A 20,968-nucleotide genomic window follows, 5' to 3' on the forward strand; every position below is an offset into this window, starting at 1 on the left:
TTAAAGTAATGCCTGGAGGCCCCAGTCAGGAATTAGCACTGTGCTAGAAGTTGTACAAACATAGTAAAAAGAAAGTCTCTGCCCCAAAGAGTTTACAGTCTGACTTACCTCAATATGAGACAGGAGTAGTAGACGAGCAAACTGGTGGGGGCAGGAAGAGGGAGGATGAGGTAAAAATAACATGAGCATGTTTTTGTAAGGACTAGCAGTTTGCACAAAGTACTGTCTGCCTGTTATCACAGGAGAAATGAGTTAAGGAGATATTTGAAAGAAGATAAGGTAGCAGGTTTTTGAGGGTAGAAGCTCATTTTGTGCAGATTAGAACAATGTCATGTGTATTTTACATTCAGCCACTATGCAATCTTTTTTCTTTTATACAGGCTAAAATACCAACAGATCAAATGAAACATCACCACTTTGTACTCACATATAATGGCGCATTATAACACTTTACGTTTTTTACATTTAAGTCATCATAAATGGCTTGAAAACATAAGAGCCTGGAGTCCCCTATTTATTCACAGAGTAGACACATTACACAGGCTGCAGCTATTATATAATATATATTATTTTGTAAACAGTTTTTATACCTTGCCTCTGCTCCAGCTATCAATTCAGTTTATGGGAGCCCAAAGGAAGAAATCAAGATAACATTGTTTTAGTGAAGTGACACTTAATGGAACCTTGTAAAGTGTATTTTTGCCCTTTATAGAAAAATTTAATCAATGAAAAGTAGAAAATGTTTTCCTTGGAAGCATATTCTTCAAAATGCTACAGATATGCTATTTTTTTCCCCACCATGAGTCTATAGCCATCTATGCTCACTCTGCATGATTCAAGAACATGTTTCTTAATTATGATTATTATTAGGGGTGTCAATTAATCACAGTTAACTCAGGCGATTAACGCAAAACAAATTAACTAGATTAAAAAATAGTCACAATTAATCACAGTTTTAATTGTACTGTTAAACAATAATAGAATACAAATTGAAATTTATTATAAATATTTTTGGATGTTTTTCTACATTTTCAAATATATTGATTTCAGTGAAAATGCAAAATACAAAGTGTACGGTGCTCACTTTATATTATTTTTTTTTATTACAAATATGTGCACTGTAAAAAAGGATAAAAGAAATTGTATTTTTCAGTTCACTTCATACAAGTACTGTAGTGCAATCTCTTTATCCTGAAAATGCAACTTACAAATGTAGAATTATTTTTGTTACTTAAGTGCACTCAGAAACAAACAATGTAAAACTTTAGAGCCTACAAGTCCACTCACTTCTACTTCTTGTTCAGCCAAATGCTAAGACAAACAAATGTATTTACATTTATGGGAGATAATGCTGCCTGCTTTTTATTACAATCTCACCTGAAAGTGAGAACAGCCATTCGCATGGCACTGTTGTAGCCAGCGTTGCAAGGTATTTACCTGCCAGATATGCTAAACATTTGTATGCCCCTTCATGCTTCAACCACCGTTCCATAGGACGTGCTTCCATGCTGATGAAGCTCATTAAAAAAAAAGTGTTAATTAAATTTGTGACTTAATTCCTTGGGGGAAAATTGTATGTTTCCTGCTCCGCAGTTTTTCCCACATTCTGCTATATATTTTGTGTTATGGCAGTCTTGGATGACGAACCAGCGTATGTTGTTCAATTTAAGAACCCTTTCACTGCAGATTTAATAGAACGCAAGGAAGGTACCAATATGAGATTTCTAAAGATAGCTACAGCACTTGACCCAAGGTTTAAGACTCTGAAGTGCCTTCCAAAATCGGAGAGGGACAAGGTATGGAATATGCTGTCAGAAATCTTAAAAGAGCAACACTCCAGTGTGGAAACTACAGAAACCGAACCACCAAAAACGAAAATCAACCTTCAGTTGGTAGCACCTGACTCAGATGATGAAAATGAAGGTGCGTCAGTCTGCACTGCTTTGGATCATTGTCAGGCAGAACCCGCCTGTTTTATTTATTCAGAACAAAAGCATTGCGGAGAAAACATATCAAGAAAACAAAAAATAGTTTACATGAATGCCTAGCTTAGTTGGTGTCACCCATCTTTCCTGTGGAAACCCTGGAAGGTTTCAGAGTACTTCAGGTTCTCTCAGAAGGCCTGTCTCTCTGAATCACGGTCTCATGTCAGTTCTTGGACTGGGGCAGAATGACCTCTCTCCCTACATCAGAATGGTCACTTTATGCAGATGTCAGTTTATTGTTTGTCAGGCCTCTTGAACTAGATCAAATTAGTATATGCAATTTCCCTCAAGATGTGAGTCCTCTCCAGACTAGTTAGTTGCCTGAGGATTTGCATTAATTATCTGTTAGTGATTATTAGTTTATACAGGACAATAGTCTTTAGATATTCCATGTCTCATAGTATCTATCACATCCCTTAGGTTCCCCGCCCCTTCAGTAGCCAGCAGCTTAGCCAGACCTCCCGCTGCAGAGCTTTTCTGAGGGAAATTGCAAACTTCATTTCAAATTATTAGACTAACACATGGGTTCAGTAATTTGTCTGTGTAATTCCCAGCTGTGCTCCAGGGCTGCATTTGATTTTTGGGGCGATTGTATGCTCAGCTTGGGTTCCGTTTCTGAGATGACAGTTTATGGGACCCCTGCATGCTTCAGAAAGCAACCTAAGCTGAAAAAAGCCGGAGGAAAAAGGAAGAGTCCATATTTCCTGTTCCACCCCCTTTACTGAGTGTCTCTTTACTGGTTCTGTGGATGAAGGGAAAGCAGTGGATGTGTTGTTCCTTGACTTTAGCAAAGCTTTTGACACGGTCTCCCACAGTATTCTTGCCAACAAGTTAAAGTATGGGCTGGATGAATGGACTATAAGGTGGATAGAAAGCTGGCTAGATTGTCAGGCTCAATGGGTAGTGATCAATGGCTCCATGTCTAGTTGGCAGCCGGTATCAAGAGGAGTGCCCCAAGGGTCAGTCCTGGGGCTGATTTTGTTCAATATCTTCAATATCTGGAGGATGGTGTGGATTGCACCCTCAGCAAGTTTGCAGATGACACTAAACTGGGAGGAGAGGTAGATACGCTGGAGGGTAGGAATAGGATACAGAGGGACCTAGACAAATTGGAGGATTGGGCCAAAAGAATTCTGATGAGGTTCAACAAGGACAAGTGCAGAGTTCTGCACTTAGGACGGAAAAATCTAATGCACCACTATAGACTAGGGACCGAATGGCTCGGCAGCAGTTCTGCAGAAAAGGACCTAGGAGTTACAGTGGACGAGAAGCTGGATATGAGTCAACAGTGTGCCCTTGTTGCCAAGAAGGCCAATGGCATTTTGGGATGTATAAGTAGGGGCATTGCCAGCAGATCGAGGGATGTGATCGTTCCCCTCTATTCGACATTGGTGAGGCCTCATCTGGAGTACTGTGTCCAGTTTTGGGCCCCACACTACAAGAAGGATGTGGAAAAATTGGAAAGAGTCCAGCGGAGGGCAACAAAAATGATTAGGGGACTGGAACACATGACTTATGAGGAGAGGCTGAGGGAACTGGGGATGTTTAGTCTACGGAAGAGAAGAATGAGGGGGGATTTAATTGCTGCTTTCAACTACCTGAAAGGGGGTTCCAAAGAGGATGGATCTAGACTGTTCTCAGTGGTTGCAGATGACAGAACAAGGAGTAATGGTCTCAAGTTGCAGTGGGGGAGATTTAGGTTGGATATTTGGAAAAGCTTTTTCACTAGGAGGGTGGTGAAACATTGGAATGCATTACCTAGGGAGGTGGTGGAATCTCCTTCCTTAGAAGTTTTTAAGGTCAGGCTTGACAAAGCCCTGGCTGGGATGATTTAATTGGGGATTGGTCCTGCTTTGAGCAGGGGGTTGGACTAGATGACCTCCTGAGGTCCCTTCTGACCCTGATATTCTATGATTCTATGATTGGGGAGCTTGGCCAGCTCTGTGAGCATGACACAGTTTCCCTCACAGCCCCATTGGGTGAGGTCGTCTCGGCTTTCTTCCTTCCATGAGGCAGATAGGACTGGAACAGAACAGGCTCCAGGACAAGCAGCTCCTCTCCCTGCATCTCCACATGAGGCGTGAACCCGGAAGGGCAGTTTGCCAGATGGAAGGTTGCTCCTGCATCCCTATGTCATGCACCAGCCGCCATGCCTCTGATGGTGGAGATCAGCCACTTCCCCTTTGCTTCTCTGCAGGTCTTGGCTGGAGGGCATCAAACACTGCCAACACCAGAGAGTGTGGTAAGGGGCTTTTGGACCACTGCCCTCCCCCCACAGCCCCTCCCTATAGAATAGACTTTGCATGTGTATTTGGTGGCCAAACTCGAGGTGATTTTGTTTGATAAGCTCTTTTTAAAATAGTTGAATCATGTTTTTAAAAGTCTTCTAATGCTTCTTTTTATGTACATCCTATCTAAAAAGCAGCTTGTCCTAGAAACTTCAGTAACATTTATCTAAAAAATTCTTGATTCAAACTAGTGCACATGGCAAACTTTAAGCTGGAAAAAGGCATATCAGGGAAGTTTTCAATGGTGAACTAGGAATGTCAGACTCCTCTCTGGGCTGCTTGTAGTGGACTTTTAAAGAGGGCCAAATATGTGGTGAAGATCTCAGCTTTCATTTTAAAAAAAGGTCTCTCACTCAGTTATGACATTCAAATTTGAATAAAGTTATAAAATATTACTACTCGTATCTTATTTTTGAGGGACTTCCTTTATTTACAGGATATGGAAGAAACACCGACACAGTAAGAAGTTCTTACTGAGTCATTGTTACTGAAACTGTTACATTGTTCATTCTTGCATTGTACACCTAGTGGGTTCAAGAATAGTTTTCTAATATAGTAATCTTGTTTCTCTCTCAAATATGTTTTCAGTTTACTCCACATTTGCTTAGCATGAATACTGAAAATTAATTTGACACTTTGACATGTTTTATCAATTTTTTCTGATCCTTCAATCACTTAAAATTAATTATTCTCACAGATAGAACTTCTGAACATTCACATTGAAAATGTTGTTAGTAGAAGGTATGTGTAATATGCCTCTTATCAAGAATGTGATGACTGGAGACAAAAGTGAGCCTGTAATATGTGATGTGATGGCATAATCTATCACTGATTTACTTTCTTGGAATGCTGGTGAAGTGGATACCAGACTAGTAAGATTGGGAACTGGAGAGTAAAAACCTGTACATAAAACAAAATTGTAGCTCTCTCACAATTTTTACGTCCAGTAATACATTAGATGGGACCAAGCTTATCATTTCATTTATCCACATGAGTGAATTGGAAGAATTTTTAAAAAGATGAGTGATTTCATGAATAGGGGGAGGGATGGTTTCATGACGTTGATCAGTTAATCTTTGAAGCCATCCTCTTTGTATCAGCTTTCCTCGGTTTCAGTGTAATAACTATAATTGAGATGCATGTTGACTTGATTTTACTAAAGTAAACAGTATTTTGGGGATATGATATGTTGTGACATCTATATGGCATCCCTCATATGCACTCAGTTATAAGTAATCACCAATTTCCTCTATTTGAAGTATGTATAAGGGAGCCTGTTGAAGTTAGTGTTGCATTGTTTATACTTTTCAAAAGGAAATTCTTTAACTGTTTCAGTTTTTATAATTTTGTATAATACAAATTTGATGTTTTCTTGGAAACATGAACAACATTAAATTATTTTCATATCCATTTTGTTCTGCTTTTGGTTAATATTTTATTTTTGCCATATGTTGTGACACAGAGGCCCATGGGTGATTCACTGTGCTGTGTCAGCAACTCTTGTAGGCCTGACAAACTCACTACACCTAATGCATTGCTGTCATAGAGTTTATCTATAAAGAATTTTGTATGATATATCAAATGGAAGCCAGTTACACACTAGTCATTTATATCATTATGAAATGTATGTATTAACAGTATATGAGAAATTATGGATACTTACTGATAGGATGCTTCCAGACAGGAGGGTAGGTGGTTATCTCCCTATTGCTAATGTAAACTGATCATGGTGAAGCCAGAGACAAAGGGAAGTTTATTTGCGTTGGAGGAAAACAGGACAAGCAAATTAAGAGGTGTGTGAGAAGAAACAGCATGGGTAGCATTGTGTCTGCATACTAGTTGGGGAGAACTTTGTCTGGGTGTATGTGTCAAAAGAATATATGTCAAAGATTTTCTGAACTATGAGAAGCAGGGGAAGGAACGCTTTTGTTATCCATCACTCAGGGACCAAAGAGATCTGCGCTCTTTGCATCCATGAACGATAGATCCCCAGCCATGTTGGTTGGTGAAACTAAGAATTGGCTGTAAGTGAGAAAAACTGCTGTAGACAGAGATTGGAGCCTGCTAAGGTTATAATGTAGTCTCTTAGAAGTGTGTTATACATTTATTTTATTTGTAACCATTTCTGTTTTGATTACCTTTGCTTAGTAGCTCTTAAATCTCTGTTTTTTATTAATAAATTTATTCTTGGTTTTACTATAAATTCATCTCAGTGCTGTAATATTAAAGTGTGCATCCTCAGCTGAGCTAACAGGCTGGTGCTGTAGACAGAGGACTTGGTGATTTCTCCAGTAACTGAAGCTGGATACTGCAGAAGAATGCTCTCCAAAGGGGCTTGAGATTGGGGTGCACCTAATGTTAACCTGCTAGGCCAGGGCAGGACTGAGTAGAGTCCTTGAGTGGTGGAAAGGCTATTATTGTACTGGAGCTGACACCCATCTACCACAAGATAGACTCTTTGACACTGGAGGCAGGGGCTTACAAGGTCACCCATAGTCCCAGCACCTCAAGACAGCATCACATCTGTCTAGTATTGCAAAGATTTTAAAAAATATTCCACACCCAGTTTTGTTCATTTCACTGTCTGAGCACCATTATCCCTCATACATGGCACTACAGGCAGGATCTGGTTGTTAACAGGCACCTAGCAGAGCATCAGGCAAGCTCGAGCATTCTAATGCCATTACACTGAAATAGTGATTTTTTTAAAGGTTATGGTGACGAGATGATTTAGAAAGTGATTTTGAATACACAGGACATTAATCACCTACTTTTCAACAGTTTCAAGAGAGATTGTGGATTTAACTGAGAGATCTGGGCCCTTATAAGGATTGGAATTTTAATATTCCAAACAGGCTTCCTCATGTAAGAAGTAAAGAGAATTCACAAAATGTAATAAAGCAAATAGGAGACAGGAGTGCCTCCTGAAAGAAGTTCAAAATTGTTTTCATTACAGCAGACCTGTATGGCTACTCCTTTCAAGACTACCCTTTGGATCTGCCATTTTGTGAGGTTTTTTCTTTGGCTAGACTAAGATGGCTCTCTATGGAATAACACACACAGCCTTCAGAAGGTTCTTGAAATCATCACGTTTTCAGTCACTCTTCTAAATACAGGTTACAGTTTACAAACCAGCTGTGTGCCAACCTGACGGCGATAGGATTTCTGATCTTTGTAAAAGTAATAAGTAATGAGAGACCTAAAAATTTAAATGGCACTAACAATAGAAATGGCACAATCCTGTGTGGTGCTGACTCTGAACACCTTCCACAAAAAGCTGACCACTTTTAATTTCCATTGAAGTGAATGGGAGATGAGCATGCTGAGCACCTCATGGGATTTGGACGTTCATTGGGATTGTTGAAGAAAGCATGTTTTTCTGGATTAAAAATATGATGCTTCTTTTAATGTGTTTTAGATAAAAACAGCTTTAGTAATTGAAAGTGCATATTACATTTTAAATAAAAGTGAAACAAAGAGCTCCATCGTTTTGTTTAATGGTCCCTTCTACTCCCATTTCTTCTTGGAGACTGTCCCATATCCAGGGAATCCCCAAGAGAGAATGTGTAGCCTGTTTCCATTTTGTATCAGAATATTCTTGTGTTCAGTAAGCTTTTATAAGAAAATAGGTTTTATCTGTGTTAATAACAGTAGAAAGCTGCAGCTGTGTGTTAGTTGTGTGCATAATGGTTGCTGTGAATGGAAGTGGCTGGCATTTTAAGTGGAACAATATATCATTGTAATATATTGACACAATGAATTCTAATATACACTACAACATCCCATTGTTTATTTTTCATGTTTTCCTGAACACTGAATTTTGTGACAGGTGTTTGGGAAAACATGTGCCTATCTAAATTTTCCCAGTTATATTTGTGTATTGGCCTAGAAAGGAGGAAGAGGTTCATGAGGTTTATGATAATATTTTTAATTTAAATAAACTTAAAAGATTAAGGGCAAAATTCTTCTCTCTGATCTCCACTGCTTATCTCTAATGAATATTAATGTCAATGGGAGTTTCATATATGAAACAAATGCAACATATGCCATTGAGAGGAGCACTTCAGATAAGAAATAAGAATGTTAATGATTAAAAATGGGAATATTTTTGTTAAGGACTCAATTTTTCTGAAATTATCTGACGGTTTCCACAGTCCAGAATGCTGTGGGTTATTTCAGATGAATCAAACCCTTCTTTATTCATATTTTCTGTGGCTGTAGTTCTTGGCTCCATATTCAACCTACCTATTCATACAGGAGTTGGAAGACCTTTCTGTAGAGTGTAATAAAGCTACAGAAGCTCAGATGGAATGGACATTTCATATAAAAGAGCCTCTCTGTCATTTCTGAGCTGGGTGGATAAAAAAAAGGTTTCCTGAGGCTGAAAAACTTTTTTGTTGTTTTTTTTTAAATTCATTTGTAGGGCAGATAAACTGCCATAAAATCCACTGCTCATCAACAGCTTCATTTTATTGTATTTTTTAACCTTCAATACAAACAATACATCTTTATTGTATATAATAGCTTTCATACAAACTGAATCTGAAATGCCTCATAGAATTAAATAATAAATAACTTAAGAGTTAAATCTATAGTAGCAGAGCCAAATAATAAAGAAGAGCTACATAGTCAACAATAATAGAGGGTGAGAGAAACTGAGATAATAGGCAAGGGAAGAAAATTTGTTTTGAGAAGAGAGTTTAAAAGATACAGAGTGATGGAGGTGTGCTAAAACAGGAAAGCTGTCCTAGATAACAGTAGCTTCAGAGGAAAAATCTTTTGTGCCTTAGGTGCTGAGATTCTATCAGAAGACAGAAATGGCTAGTGCTAGATAAGTGGAGGAAACAGGAAGGGTAATAAAGGTGTATGAAATAGTCAGACATTTCTTTTTCTGAAGACTTCTGTCACAAGGTGGCTGGCCCCTGTGAATGCAGTAGCTCCAGCATCCCTGTGCCAGAGCAGGTGCTCCCATGTGGCCAATTAAGAAGGCAGAGTAGCACCTATGGGTTATAAAAGGTCAGAGATATCCCCAGTCAGTTGGAGAGATCTGGTGAATAAGAGTGGAAGTCAGGGGCAGGTAAAAGCTGCCAGAGACTGTATGTTTGGGACCTGGAACAAAGCTGAAGGCAGGAGAACAGCAAGAATGTTACATGGCTGTCATGCCCAAGCCAGAGAGCCAGGGCTGAAGGCAGGAGGAGCAGCGGAGGGAAATGCTTGCTGGCTGTAAGCCAGAGAGAGCCAAAGGTAGGAGAGCAGCAGAGGCGCTTACCTGCTGATGTCTCCCGGGCCAAAGATCTGGACGCAGAAGAACCTTGAGAGGGCCAGAGGGAGTGCAGGATGCTCCCCTGGTAAAGATGAACTCCCAGAAGAGAGGCTGTGGGGGTTCCTGATAGAAAGACTGGGGTTACACTCCAGTAGGAAGGGCTGGGGTGACTGTCCTGGTACCAGGATAGGGGAGGATTGCCAGAGACTCTGGGTGTGGTTGAAGGTGCCAGTGTATGATACGTGGGGCATCATGGCATGAGGCGTTGGGTGATCTTAATGGCTGTTTGCACTGGGGTGAGAAATGAACTATATGAGTTTGGGACTTTATGTTTTGGACGATTTGCACAATGTCTTCTTGTGTCAAGAGAGCTTGCATGGAGTTACGGGACTCTGAAATAGGAAACTGAGGCAGGCATGCCTGTCATGCTGCAGCCTGCTGCAGGAGGGCACTCCGGGCAGGGTCTGCCCTAAGACATTTCACACAGCTGTTTAGCATGAGGACTCCTTGAGTTTACTCAGCAGTGTCTTCCTGACATAATTTCTTGTTATAGTCTTCATATGACCACAGCGGAACGCATCCTTTTATATTTTTGAAGTATGCTATTGTCACAGGATGCTCCACTCACTGCTAGGCTGGTGCCTCTTCACGGTCGCTCTGTGGATTAGCTTATGAGGTTGACGCCTTTCTATGGTTTCATGCCATCACTCCATCTCTCTCTGGTTTGCAGCCCCTCTCCCGCTCTATGGACCGCAGCGTCCTCTTTATGACTTGGCTCTCCAGCCAGGTCACTCAGCATTCCCCCCTTCCAGGATATAGTCCTTCACAGTGTCTGTCACTCCCACTCCCAACAGTCTTCCAGTTCACTGCTCCACTGGTGCCACTTCCCCAGTGGCAGATAGGGGAACCTGAGCCAGCTCTCTACTCTGGGTTCCAGCCCAGGGACTCTACCACATGCAGCTATGTCCTGTTCAGTCCCCAACCTTGCTTCTTACTCCCTGGTCTGCTTCTCACTCCTGCATTCTCCCCTCTCTGGGGTTTGCTGGCCTCTCTACTCCCTACAACCATGGGGTACTTGTCTCTCTAGTCCCCCGTCACACTTCCCTTCTCCCCAGGGAGTGACTGCAGAGTGTCTCCCTGCAGCCCCTTTCTGCTATCAGCTCCCTGGCTTTATAGAAGCCCAGCCTGTTCCCACACAGGTGAGCTTCCCCTAATTATGGCTTTCCTCTCAGCCTTCAGCCTAACAGGTTAATTAGCTCATCTGGCCTCCATTAACCCCTTCAGGGTGAGTGTGGGGCGGATACCCCCTCACAGCTATTCTATAGAATTGATATAAAACACTGCATTCTACATTAGTGTTACTGCAGTGAGGATGTTAGGCCTTGTCTACACTACTGGGGTAAGTCAACCTAAGTTACGTTACTCCAGCTACCTGAGTAACGTAGCTGGAGTCGATGTAGCTTAGGTCGACTTACTGCGGTGTGTATACTGTGTTGCATCAATGGGAGATGCTCTCCCATTGACACACCTTACTCTTTTCGTTCCGGTGGAGTTGACCGGAGAGCGCTCTGCGGTCGTCGACCAGAGAGCGCTCTGCGGTGTAATACCCTCTAAGTGTAAACATGGCCTTCACGTGGAATGATACAGTATTATTTCCAAAGGGGTGGCTGAAGCTTTATTGCAGCTTGGAGCCACAAACACAGAACTTGCAAGACCTGAATTATAATTTGTTTCTCTAAACATTGTGCTGCTGCCTCAGATTCTTTATATTCAGTACACACTGTTTACTTAATTATATTTTCTTTAATTTTTTGTACAATTAAGTCTGAGATTTACAATACGTCTTAAAATATTTATGCTATGTCCTTTTCTGATGTTAAAGGGTTATTATTTGCTTCAGAGACACATTAAGTAAGCAAACGTCAGTGGTTCAAACTTTTATTAGAATATTTTTGCATACAGTTCTGAGACAATGGATCTTTCCTCCTCTAGTTTTTGGTCAGAAAGCACACAAAATTCTGGTAGTGTTTACATTTTTATTTTTTGAAAAGCATAGATTTTGTAATAATCATTTTTTGACAGCTGTAGAGGCAAGAGCTAGTGGTACAGGTATAACAAATACATACCGTTTCATTGAAGTAAGGTTAACTCGGTCAAAAAGCAATTTATTGTCAGCTGCAAAACAAGGATTTGTTCTCGTGCTGTGGTGTAAGCAAGCCAGTCAGTGACATAGATGACTTAAAAGCAGTTTGATGATTGGGAGCATTTTAACTAAGACAAATTGCTAAGTGCTTTAGGCTACTAATATTGTCCAAGAGGTCATAGAATGTCAGGGTTGGAAGGGACCTCAGGAGGTCATCTAGTTCAACCCCCTGCTCAAAGCAAGACCAATCCCCAACTAAATCATCCCAGCCAAGGCTTTGTCAAGCCTGACCTTAAAAACTTCTAAGGAAGGAGATGTCAAGCTGTTGAACTGTTAAGTCTGGTTCATCTTATAGTGGGTTATTAGATTCTTCAATAAAAAAAATTACTTCTGCTTTTTGGAATTCATTACTGTTAAGTATTCTGTCTGAAGGAAATTACCACCGAAAGTGAAATTCAACACATGACCTCTTGGTTTAAATAGGTTTTCCAAATACAGGATCAGAGGTTCCCTCAAAACCCTAAAGGGTATTGTCCTCAGCTTTTTCATTTTGGCTCACACACACTCCCAATTTTGAAAGCCTCTAATATAAGAGCATAAGAATGGCCATACTGGGTCAGACCAAAGGTCCATCTAGCCCAGTATCCTCTCTTCCAACAGTGGCCAATTGCCAGGTTCTCCAGAGGGAATGAACAGAACAGGTAATCATCAAGTGATCCATTCCCGGTCGCTCATTCCCAGCTCTATTGTTTAATCCAACTATTATTGTGCTGGTTAGTATCTATTCATATAAAAACAGTGCTAAAACACCACAACTAAGATTAGGGACCCATTGTTCTAGGCACTCTACATATATGTAGTGTGACAAAGCTCTGTCCTTGTCTCCGTGGGTCCCGCGTTTCCTGGGGGATTTCGCTAGCCTCAGAGGCTCACTGTGACCCTCCCCGTAACCCTTCTCTCTCTAGAGACAAGGGTCACAGTCTACTGAGCCATTTTCATCATAAGCCAGAGAGGGAGGTGAAGAGAAGCTATCCTCCCTTGCACAGTCTCTGTTGTCTCCCAGTCTTAGTGATTAATCAGGGGTGCGGGGAGATGGGGGGAGCCCAGGCCCCCCCTCTATTCCAGGGTCCAGCCAAGGGACCCTAATAGTATCCGCTATGGTAGCTGACCTTTTAGAAACATGACACGTACAATTCCCTGGGCTACATCCCCCACAGCAGCCCCCACTTCCTCAGGCTCCACTTCACCCTTACCTCAGGGCCTCCTTCCTTGTGCCTGATATGGTGTGTACTGCTCAGTCTCTGCAACAGTGCAACTTCCTCCCACAGTTCCTGACATTTGCCCCCACCTGACTGGGAGGCTTTTAACTAGTTTCAGCCAGCCCCTGATTGGCTTCAGGTGTCCCAATCAACCTAGCGTTCTCCCTGCCTTCTGGAAAGTTCTTAATTGGCCCCAGGTGTCTTACTTGACCTGGAGCAGCTGCCATTTAACTTATCCTGGTACCAGGGATTTGTTTAGCCTGGAGCTAATATATCTATCTCCCACTACTTTTCTATAGCCATCTGGCCTTGCCCTGTCACAGTAGTTATAAACAGTCTCTGGTCCTAAGAATTTAGGCCAAGATTTTTAAAGGTATTTCAGCCCTCACAGTCTAAGTAGTTAAGAGATACAATTGATGGGAGAAATGGATTTTCATTAGTATTATCATTACTATTAATTATGCCAACATTATAGACGAGGAAATGAGGCACAGAGTGACTAAGGGACTTGCTCACGGTCACCGTGAGGTCTGTGGCAAAGCTGGGAACTGAATATCAAAATTCTATACATTTTTTTAATTTCTAAATTTCCCCAACATATTAAGATCATTTGTTGGTTTGTTGCTGACCCTTCACTAAAATCTTGAGGAACCCCTTTATATTTTGAAAAAAAAAATTAAATACTTGCTTTGGAATGTCTGCTATCTCCCTTTTCAGTGTGCATCAACTGACAATACACATATTACCCAAACGTGAGATGCAGCTGAGTGGGGAAAGGCTGAGCCCTTGTACAAATGAATGGGGTTAGTACTAAGATATTTGGCACCCTTTTTTCCCAGTTTCTGTGTGTATATCACTAAGAGGCATAATGAACATATATGGTACAAATGACAATAAGCTGCCACAAAACTCTTAATAAAGGCTATTATGCCACCAATATACTTGGAAAGGTCACTTTATAGACTGAAGTAGCCACTGCCTAACAAGGGGAAATATTGTGCATTGTACTGGGCAAAGCAGTGACTAAACACTCAATAGAAACAACCTGTTCATTTCTCTCCTTGCTAGGCAGTCAGGGGATACTTTGTTGACTCTTCAGAAAGCCTCGTTTCCAGGTAGCGTTAAGACCATATCCGTATAATTAATTATCAAATCAGTCAACAAACTATACAAAATAATATTCTCCCCAAAATAGCATTCATAAATGAAAATCCTTTGTACTTGAATAACTCCTTCCATCCTAGCATCTCAAAGTGTTTTAGAAACATTAATGAATTAAGTCTTACACGCATTATGTCTATTTTATTAACAAACCAAGACACAGGCAGGTTAAGCAGCTTGCACAAAGTTATACAGAAATTCTTTTCTGAAGGGCGTGGTAATACCTAGATCTTCTGATCATGGAAAAGAGGGACATACTTGGTTTTGGGCGAGCGGGAGAAAAAGGCTGCTGATAAATGATCCAGACATAGAGACATGGACTGTTCACCAGGAGAACTTAAAATTCAATGCACAGTTGCAGGGATCACATATTTTTCAGCCTGTCCTGTAGTTTTTCACAGACTTAGGTGGGAGAATCCTATACTACAATACAGAAGCATCTGCCTCCATGCCTTGTGGGATCTTTTATCTCCACTTCTGTTCAGCACATTCACATTTTATACAGTGCTGGTTATGTTCAGGCTGCTGCATAAGTGACAGTAGTAATAGATGTTTGCAGTGCTGTTGTAGCCACATTGGTCTCAGGATGTGAGAGAGACAAGGTGGGTGAGGTACTGTTTTTATTGGACCAACTGCTGTTGGTGGAAGGTATAAGCGTTTAAGTTACACAGAGCTCTTCCTCAGGTCTGGGGAAGGAAACAGAAGTTCTGAACTAAATACAAGTTGGGACAGATAGTTAAGCAGAAGGGGTAATACATGTTGGAGGCAGACACTTAAAATGAAGTAGGCAATTGGGGGTTAGATTATTATGCATAAAGGATTTGAAGTAATACATTTTATATATTCCATAAGGAAACAGAAGTTAGACCTGTACTTAAATCATTTGAAATTTTACATGATTATTTATTGTTGTGGTTTTTTCTAAGTTCAGCCTAGATTCTTACTGCTGTACTTGACATTTTTCTGCTGTAATTTATTACTGGATGCAAAGTTCTCTAGGCAATTATCTTTGACCACATTAATTAAAAGAAAAGAAAAGAAAAAGGTTTTACACATAACACTCAATCTGTCTGGAGAAATACAATATAAAATATAGTAATCAAATGTAAAAAAAATTTTTTTAAAAATTCACCAAAACACTCTATTCTCATAAGCAAAAAAGTGAGTCCATTTATTAACTAATGTGCCAGGCAATTTCATTCAGAATAACTCCACTAAATAAATCTAAAATATTTTTCTGATTCCCACTTTTTTCCCATAGACTTAATCTTCAAATAGCCTATCTGTTGTGTCTCTTTGTCTGTCTGGGTGTGCTCTCTGGGATAGTATCTGAGTGCCCCACAAACTTAAATGCATTGTCTCTGAGACAATCCTATGAGGCAGGGGAAAACAGAATCATCTCTGATTTACAGATGTGGAACTGAAGCACAGATATATAACTTTAATAAGCTGGTCCAGTGAAAATTTTTCTTATCCATTCAAATTAATAGTGCTGTCACTTCACTTTATTCGCTTTTGCTCAGAATCATAGAATCATAGACTTTAAGGTGAGAAGGGACCATTATGATTGTCTAGTCTGACCTCGTGCACAACGCAGGCCACGGAATCTTACCCACCAAATCCTGTAACAACCCCCTAACTTATGTCTGAGCTATTGAAGTCCTCAAATCGTGGTTTAAAGACTTCAAGGAACTGAGAATCCTCCAGCAAGTGACCTGTGCCCCACGCTGCAGAGGAAGGCGAAAACCCCCCAGGGCCTCTGCCAATCTGTCCTGGGGGAAAATTCCTTCCTGTCCCCAAATATAGCGATCAGCTAAACCCCAAGCATGTGGGCAAGACTCACCAGCCAGACACCCAGGAAAGAATTCTCTGTAGTAACTCAGATCTCACCCCATCTAATATCCCATCACAGGCCATTAGGCATAACTACCGCTAGTAGTCAATGATCAGTTAATTGCCAAAATTAGGCTATCCCATCATATCATCTCCTCCATAAACGTATCAAGCTTTGTCTTGAAGCCAGATAGGTCTTTTGCGCCCACTGCTTTCCTTGGAAGGCTGTTCCAGAACTTCACTCCTCTGATGGTTAGAAACCTTCATCTAATTTCAAGTCTAAACTTCCTGATGGCCAGTTTATATCCATTTGTTCTTGTGTCCACATTGGTACTGAGGTTAAATAATTCTTCTCCCTCCATGGTATTTATCCCTCTGATATATTTATAGATACCAATCATATCTCCTCTCAGCCTTCTTTTAGTTAGGCTAAACAAGCCAAGCTCATGGAGTCTCCTTTCATAAGACAGGTTTTCCATTCCTCGGATCATCCTAGTAGCCCTTCTCTGTATCTGTTCCAGTTTGAATTCATCCTCCTTAAACATGGGAGACCAGAACTGCACACAATATTCCAGATGAGATCTCACCAGTGCCTTGTATAACGGTACTACTATCTCCTTATCTCTACTGGAAATATCTCGCCTGATGCATCCCAAGACCGCATTAGCTTTTTTCACGGCCATATCACACTCATAGAATCATAGAATATCAGAGTTGGAAGGTACCTCTGGAGGTCATCTAGTCCAACCCCCTGCCCAAAGCAGGACCAATCCCCAACTAAATCATCCCAGCCAGGGCTTTGTCAAGCCTGACCTTAAAAACTTCTAAGGAAGGGGATTCCACCACCTCCCTAGGTAACGTATTCCAGTGTTTCACCACCCTCCTAGTGAAAAAGTTTTTCCTAATATCCAACCTAAATCTCCCCCACTGCAACTCGAGACCATTACTCCTTGTCCTGTCATCTGCTATCACTGAGAATAGTCTAGATCCATCCTCTTTGGATCCACCTTTCAGGTAGTTAAAAGCAGCTATCAAATCCCCCCTCATTCTTCTCTTCCGTAGACTAAACAATCCCAGTTCCCTCAGCCTCTCCTCATAAGTCATGTGTTCCAGCCCCCTAATCATTTTTGTTGCCCTTCGCTGGACTCTCTCCAATTTTTCCATATCCTTCTTGTAGTGTGGGGCCCAAAACTGGACACAGTACTCCAGATGAGGCCTCACCAATGTCGAATAGAGGGGAACGATCACAATGGCAATGCCCCTACTTATACATCCCAAAATGCCATTGGCCTTCTTGGCAACAAGGGCACACTGTTGAATCATTGGCGGCTCATAGTCATCCTGTGATCAACCAATACTCCGAGGTCCATCTCCTCCTCTGTTACTTCCAAGTAATGTGTACCTGTTTATAACAGAAATTCTTGTTATTAATCTCTAAATGCATGACCTTGCACTTTTCACTATTAAATTTCATCCTATTACTATTACTCCAGTTTACAAGGTCATCCAGATCTTCCTGTATGATATCCCGGTCCTTCCCTGTATTGGCAATACCTCCCAGCTTTGTGTTATCTGCAAACTTTATTAGCACATTCCTGCTTTTTGTGCCAAGGTCAGTAATAAAAAGATTAAATAAGATTGGCCCCAAAAACCGATCCCTGAGGAACTCCACTAGTAACTTCCTTTCAGCCTGACAGTTCACCTTTCAGTATGACCCATTGTAGTTTCCCCTTTAACCAGTTCTTTATCCACCTTTAAATTTTCATATTGATCCCCATCTTTTCCAATTTAGCTAATAATTCCCCATGTGGAACCGTATCAAATGCCTTACTGAAATCAAGGTAAATTAGATCCACTGTGTTCCCTTTCTCTAAAAAATCTGTTACCTTCTCAAAGAAGGAGATCCGTTTGGTTTGACACGATCTACGTTTTGTAAAGCCATGTTGTATTTTGTCCCAATTACCATTGACCTCAATGTCCTTAACTACTTCCTCCTTCAAAATTTTTTCCAAGACCTTGCATACTACAGATGTCAAACTAACAGGCCTGTAGTTATCCGAATCACTTTTTTTACCTTTCTTAAAAATAGGAACTATGTTAGCAATTCACCAGTCGTACGGTACAACCCCTGAGTTTACAGATTGATTAAAAATTCTTGCTAATGGGCTTGCAATTTCATGTGCCAGTTCCTTTAATATTCTTGGATGAAGATTATCCGGGCCCCCTGATTTAATCCCATTAGCTGTTCGAGTTTGGCTTCTACCTTGGATGTGGTAATATCTACCTCCATATCCTCATTCCCATGTGTCATCCCACCATTATCCCTAAGCTCCTCATTTGCCTCATGAGGCAAGACTGAGGCAAAGTATTTGTTTAGATATTGGGCCATGCCTAGGTTATCCTTAACCTCCACTCCATCCTCAGTGTTAAGAGGTCTCACTTCTTCTTTGTTTGTTTTCTTGCTTGTTTTTTCCTCTCCTGTAAACCTCATACCTGCCTTATTGGTCAGTAAATGGCAATTGAGTGCTGGGTCAAGTAATAGGAGAGAAAGTTCACTGTTCTTAAAAAGAAAAATGTATTTTTTTTCTGGACAAATACCACATTTTAAAATCTGTTGTAAATTATGTAGTATAGCTTTCCAGTCCATTGATTAGTTCAGACTTGCATGATCCTTGGGTTGTGGGCCAGGCTGACGTCATGTACAGAGTCACCAAGCCATTGGGGATGGGGTGGGGGGGTGTTATTTCACCTTCCCCACAGCAGATTCATGGGGGGTAAAGGCTTAGTGGGGGTGAGCATGGAATGAGGGTTAGGTTATGGTGTTGCAACTCATTAAGTAAGCATGGGGAGGATGTCCAGTGCAGGTATTCCATAGGGAAGCGATACAGTGATCAGATAAATGGTTTTGAAAAGGATTTAAAGAAGGTATCTGTTAACGGAGCAGAAATGCGGGGCGGGCTCCTATGACTGGCTTGGCAGGGAGCCAATCCTCCCCCTTTTAGCCCACCTTAACCCTCATTTGTGGGTGGGGGATGGTAAGGTCCCAGCAGCAGGTTGGCTGGGGACCAGGATGATGGAAGCCCCCCAGGTAGATATTGAAATAGAGCTGCTTGCACTGTACATTTTTATCTACCAGGTACTCTCAGACAGTTAATAATAAAGTTGAGGTCTAAGTAAAACCACATCCAGTGTCTCCTGTCCTCCTTATGGGAGGGAAACAATCCTTCCCAGCCTCCCCCTTACCCCCCCCCGCCAAGAAAACAGCTGCTAGCGCAGTGCCCACAGCAGAGCCTGAGCAAATCTGGTATTTCGCCACTTTCATGTGTGGGAGGGTGGGTGCTGCTCTGCTTGGTCTGAGTGAAATAGAGGCTCCTCTCACCTGGCTTGCATCTGTATTATTTCTGCTCTCTTCCGGTCACCTGGTGGACGAGTCAGCATCCCCACACTGACCTGCTCTGCATCTGCAGCAGCATCCCTGCCTCTGCTCTTAAAGAGGTATATCCCTTCCCCCAGCAGGCTAGACAATAGCCCTCCACTTAAGGTCCAGTGCAGTCATTTTTGTATTGCAAACTACTTTCCCTGGCAAAAATGTATCCTGTAGTTAAAGACAGTACCTACAATATGTATAGGTGGAAACACTTGACTCATTTCAGATCTCCTGTGTAGTTGACTGTTGAGTTATTGAAGAGCAATCTTATTCAATCATAATAAATTTTAGTAATTTTTTCTTTAAAAAAAAATACCGAAAGAAGCTATTCCAATGTCAATAAATGTGCATGGATATGTCGTCTTTTGTGTGTGTGTATTTGAAGTAAACAGCTTTCCCTCACTACAGTAGGTGGGAAGGGAGAAACTATTGGGATAGAATGACAGGTTTCAGAGTAACAGCCGTGTTAGTCTGTATTTGCAAAAAGAAAAGGAGTCCTTGTGGCACCTTAGAGACTAACCAATTTATTTGAGCATGAGCTTTCGTGAGCTACAGCTCACTTCATCAGATGCATACTGTGGAAACTGCAGTTTCCACGGTATGCATCTGATGAAGTGAGCTGTAGCTCACGAAAGCTCATGCTCAAATAAATTGGTTAGTCTCTAAGGTGCCACAAGGACTCCTTTTCTTTTTGGGATAGAATGGTAAGAGAAATGTAATAGCAGTGTTGCTAAAACATCTCAAAAGGTGTCTCTTAAATAATATATATTTTTTAATATTTAATTTTAGGAAAAGCCACTGACCAAATCTCTGCAACGAGGAGAAGATCCCCAGTTTGATCAAGTAAGTGATATCTAACGCAAGGACACTTCTTTCTTGTTGCTTCTGTTTCTCAGGACAAAATCTAGGTATTTGTAGGCTAGCTTAGTGTCCTCATAACATTACAATGGTTTGCCATGCAGGCAATCAAAGTCTCTCATTCTACTTGAGGCTGTAGAACTGAAAGTGCTCTGTCTAATCATCTGCCTTAGGAATTAGGAGTAATTTCCATTTCTTCTAAGCTTAATATTGTTTGTCACTACAAGTTTTTAATTTTTTTTAGCACATTCAATATCTATGTATTATTTCCTGTGGATTTTTTCTGATGCGTTTCGTGGGATGAACGTCATATCTTCGCGGAACATTCCAAACTGATGGACTTCTGGTTCAACGTTAGAAATAAGATGAAAAAGTTACATAAAGATGAAAGAGCTGTGCCCCAATTTCTATTTTATGCTGTTAGTAAATAAAAGCATTTCCTAAAATTAACCAAAGATTTTGGAATCCTTGTCACTGCAGACATTTTCTTCAGTTTTTTTTATCAGTAGGGCTGTGATCATGCATAATTTATGTACATGCTTAACTTCATGCAATGTGAGTGATCTCACAGACATTAAAGTCGGGCTCTACCTTACGAAGAGAGGGAAGAGCATCTTTGCGAACAGGCTGGCTAACCTAGTGAGGAGGGCTTTAAACTAGGTTCACCGGGGAAAGGAGACCAAAGCCCTGAGGTAAGTGGGAAAGCAGGAAACCGGGAGGAAGCACAGGCAGGAACGTCTGTGAGGGGAGG

The 20,968-nt window shown here is 41.1% G+C and overlaps 1 protein-coding gene across 2 annotated transcripts in view; it reads left to right on the top strand.

Annotated features, from left to right (window-relative positions):
- Positions 1–20,968, top strand: part of FRY (FRY microtubule binding protein) — a 291,284-nt gene that overhangs the window by 60,849 nt on the left and 209,467 nt on the right. For both annotated transcript variants that reach the window (XM_077810042.1, XM_077810035.1), the window contains exon 3: positions 20,149–20,202. In XM_077810042.1, coding sequence (XP_077666168.1) covers positions 20,149–20,202 — 54 coding nt within the window. The remainder of the gene's footprint in view (positions 1–20,148; positions 20,203–20,968) is intronic.

The sequence above is a fragment of the Eretmochelys imbricata genome, chromosome 1 (assembly GCF_965152235.1).
Source record: "Eretmochelys imbricata isolate rEreImb1 chromosome 1, rEreImb1.hap1, whole genome shotgun sequence".
Taxonomy (NCBI): Eukaryota; Metazoa; Chordata; order Testudines; family Cheloniidae; genus Eretmochelys; species Eretmochelys imbricata.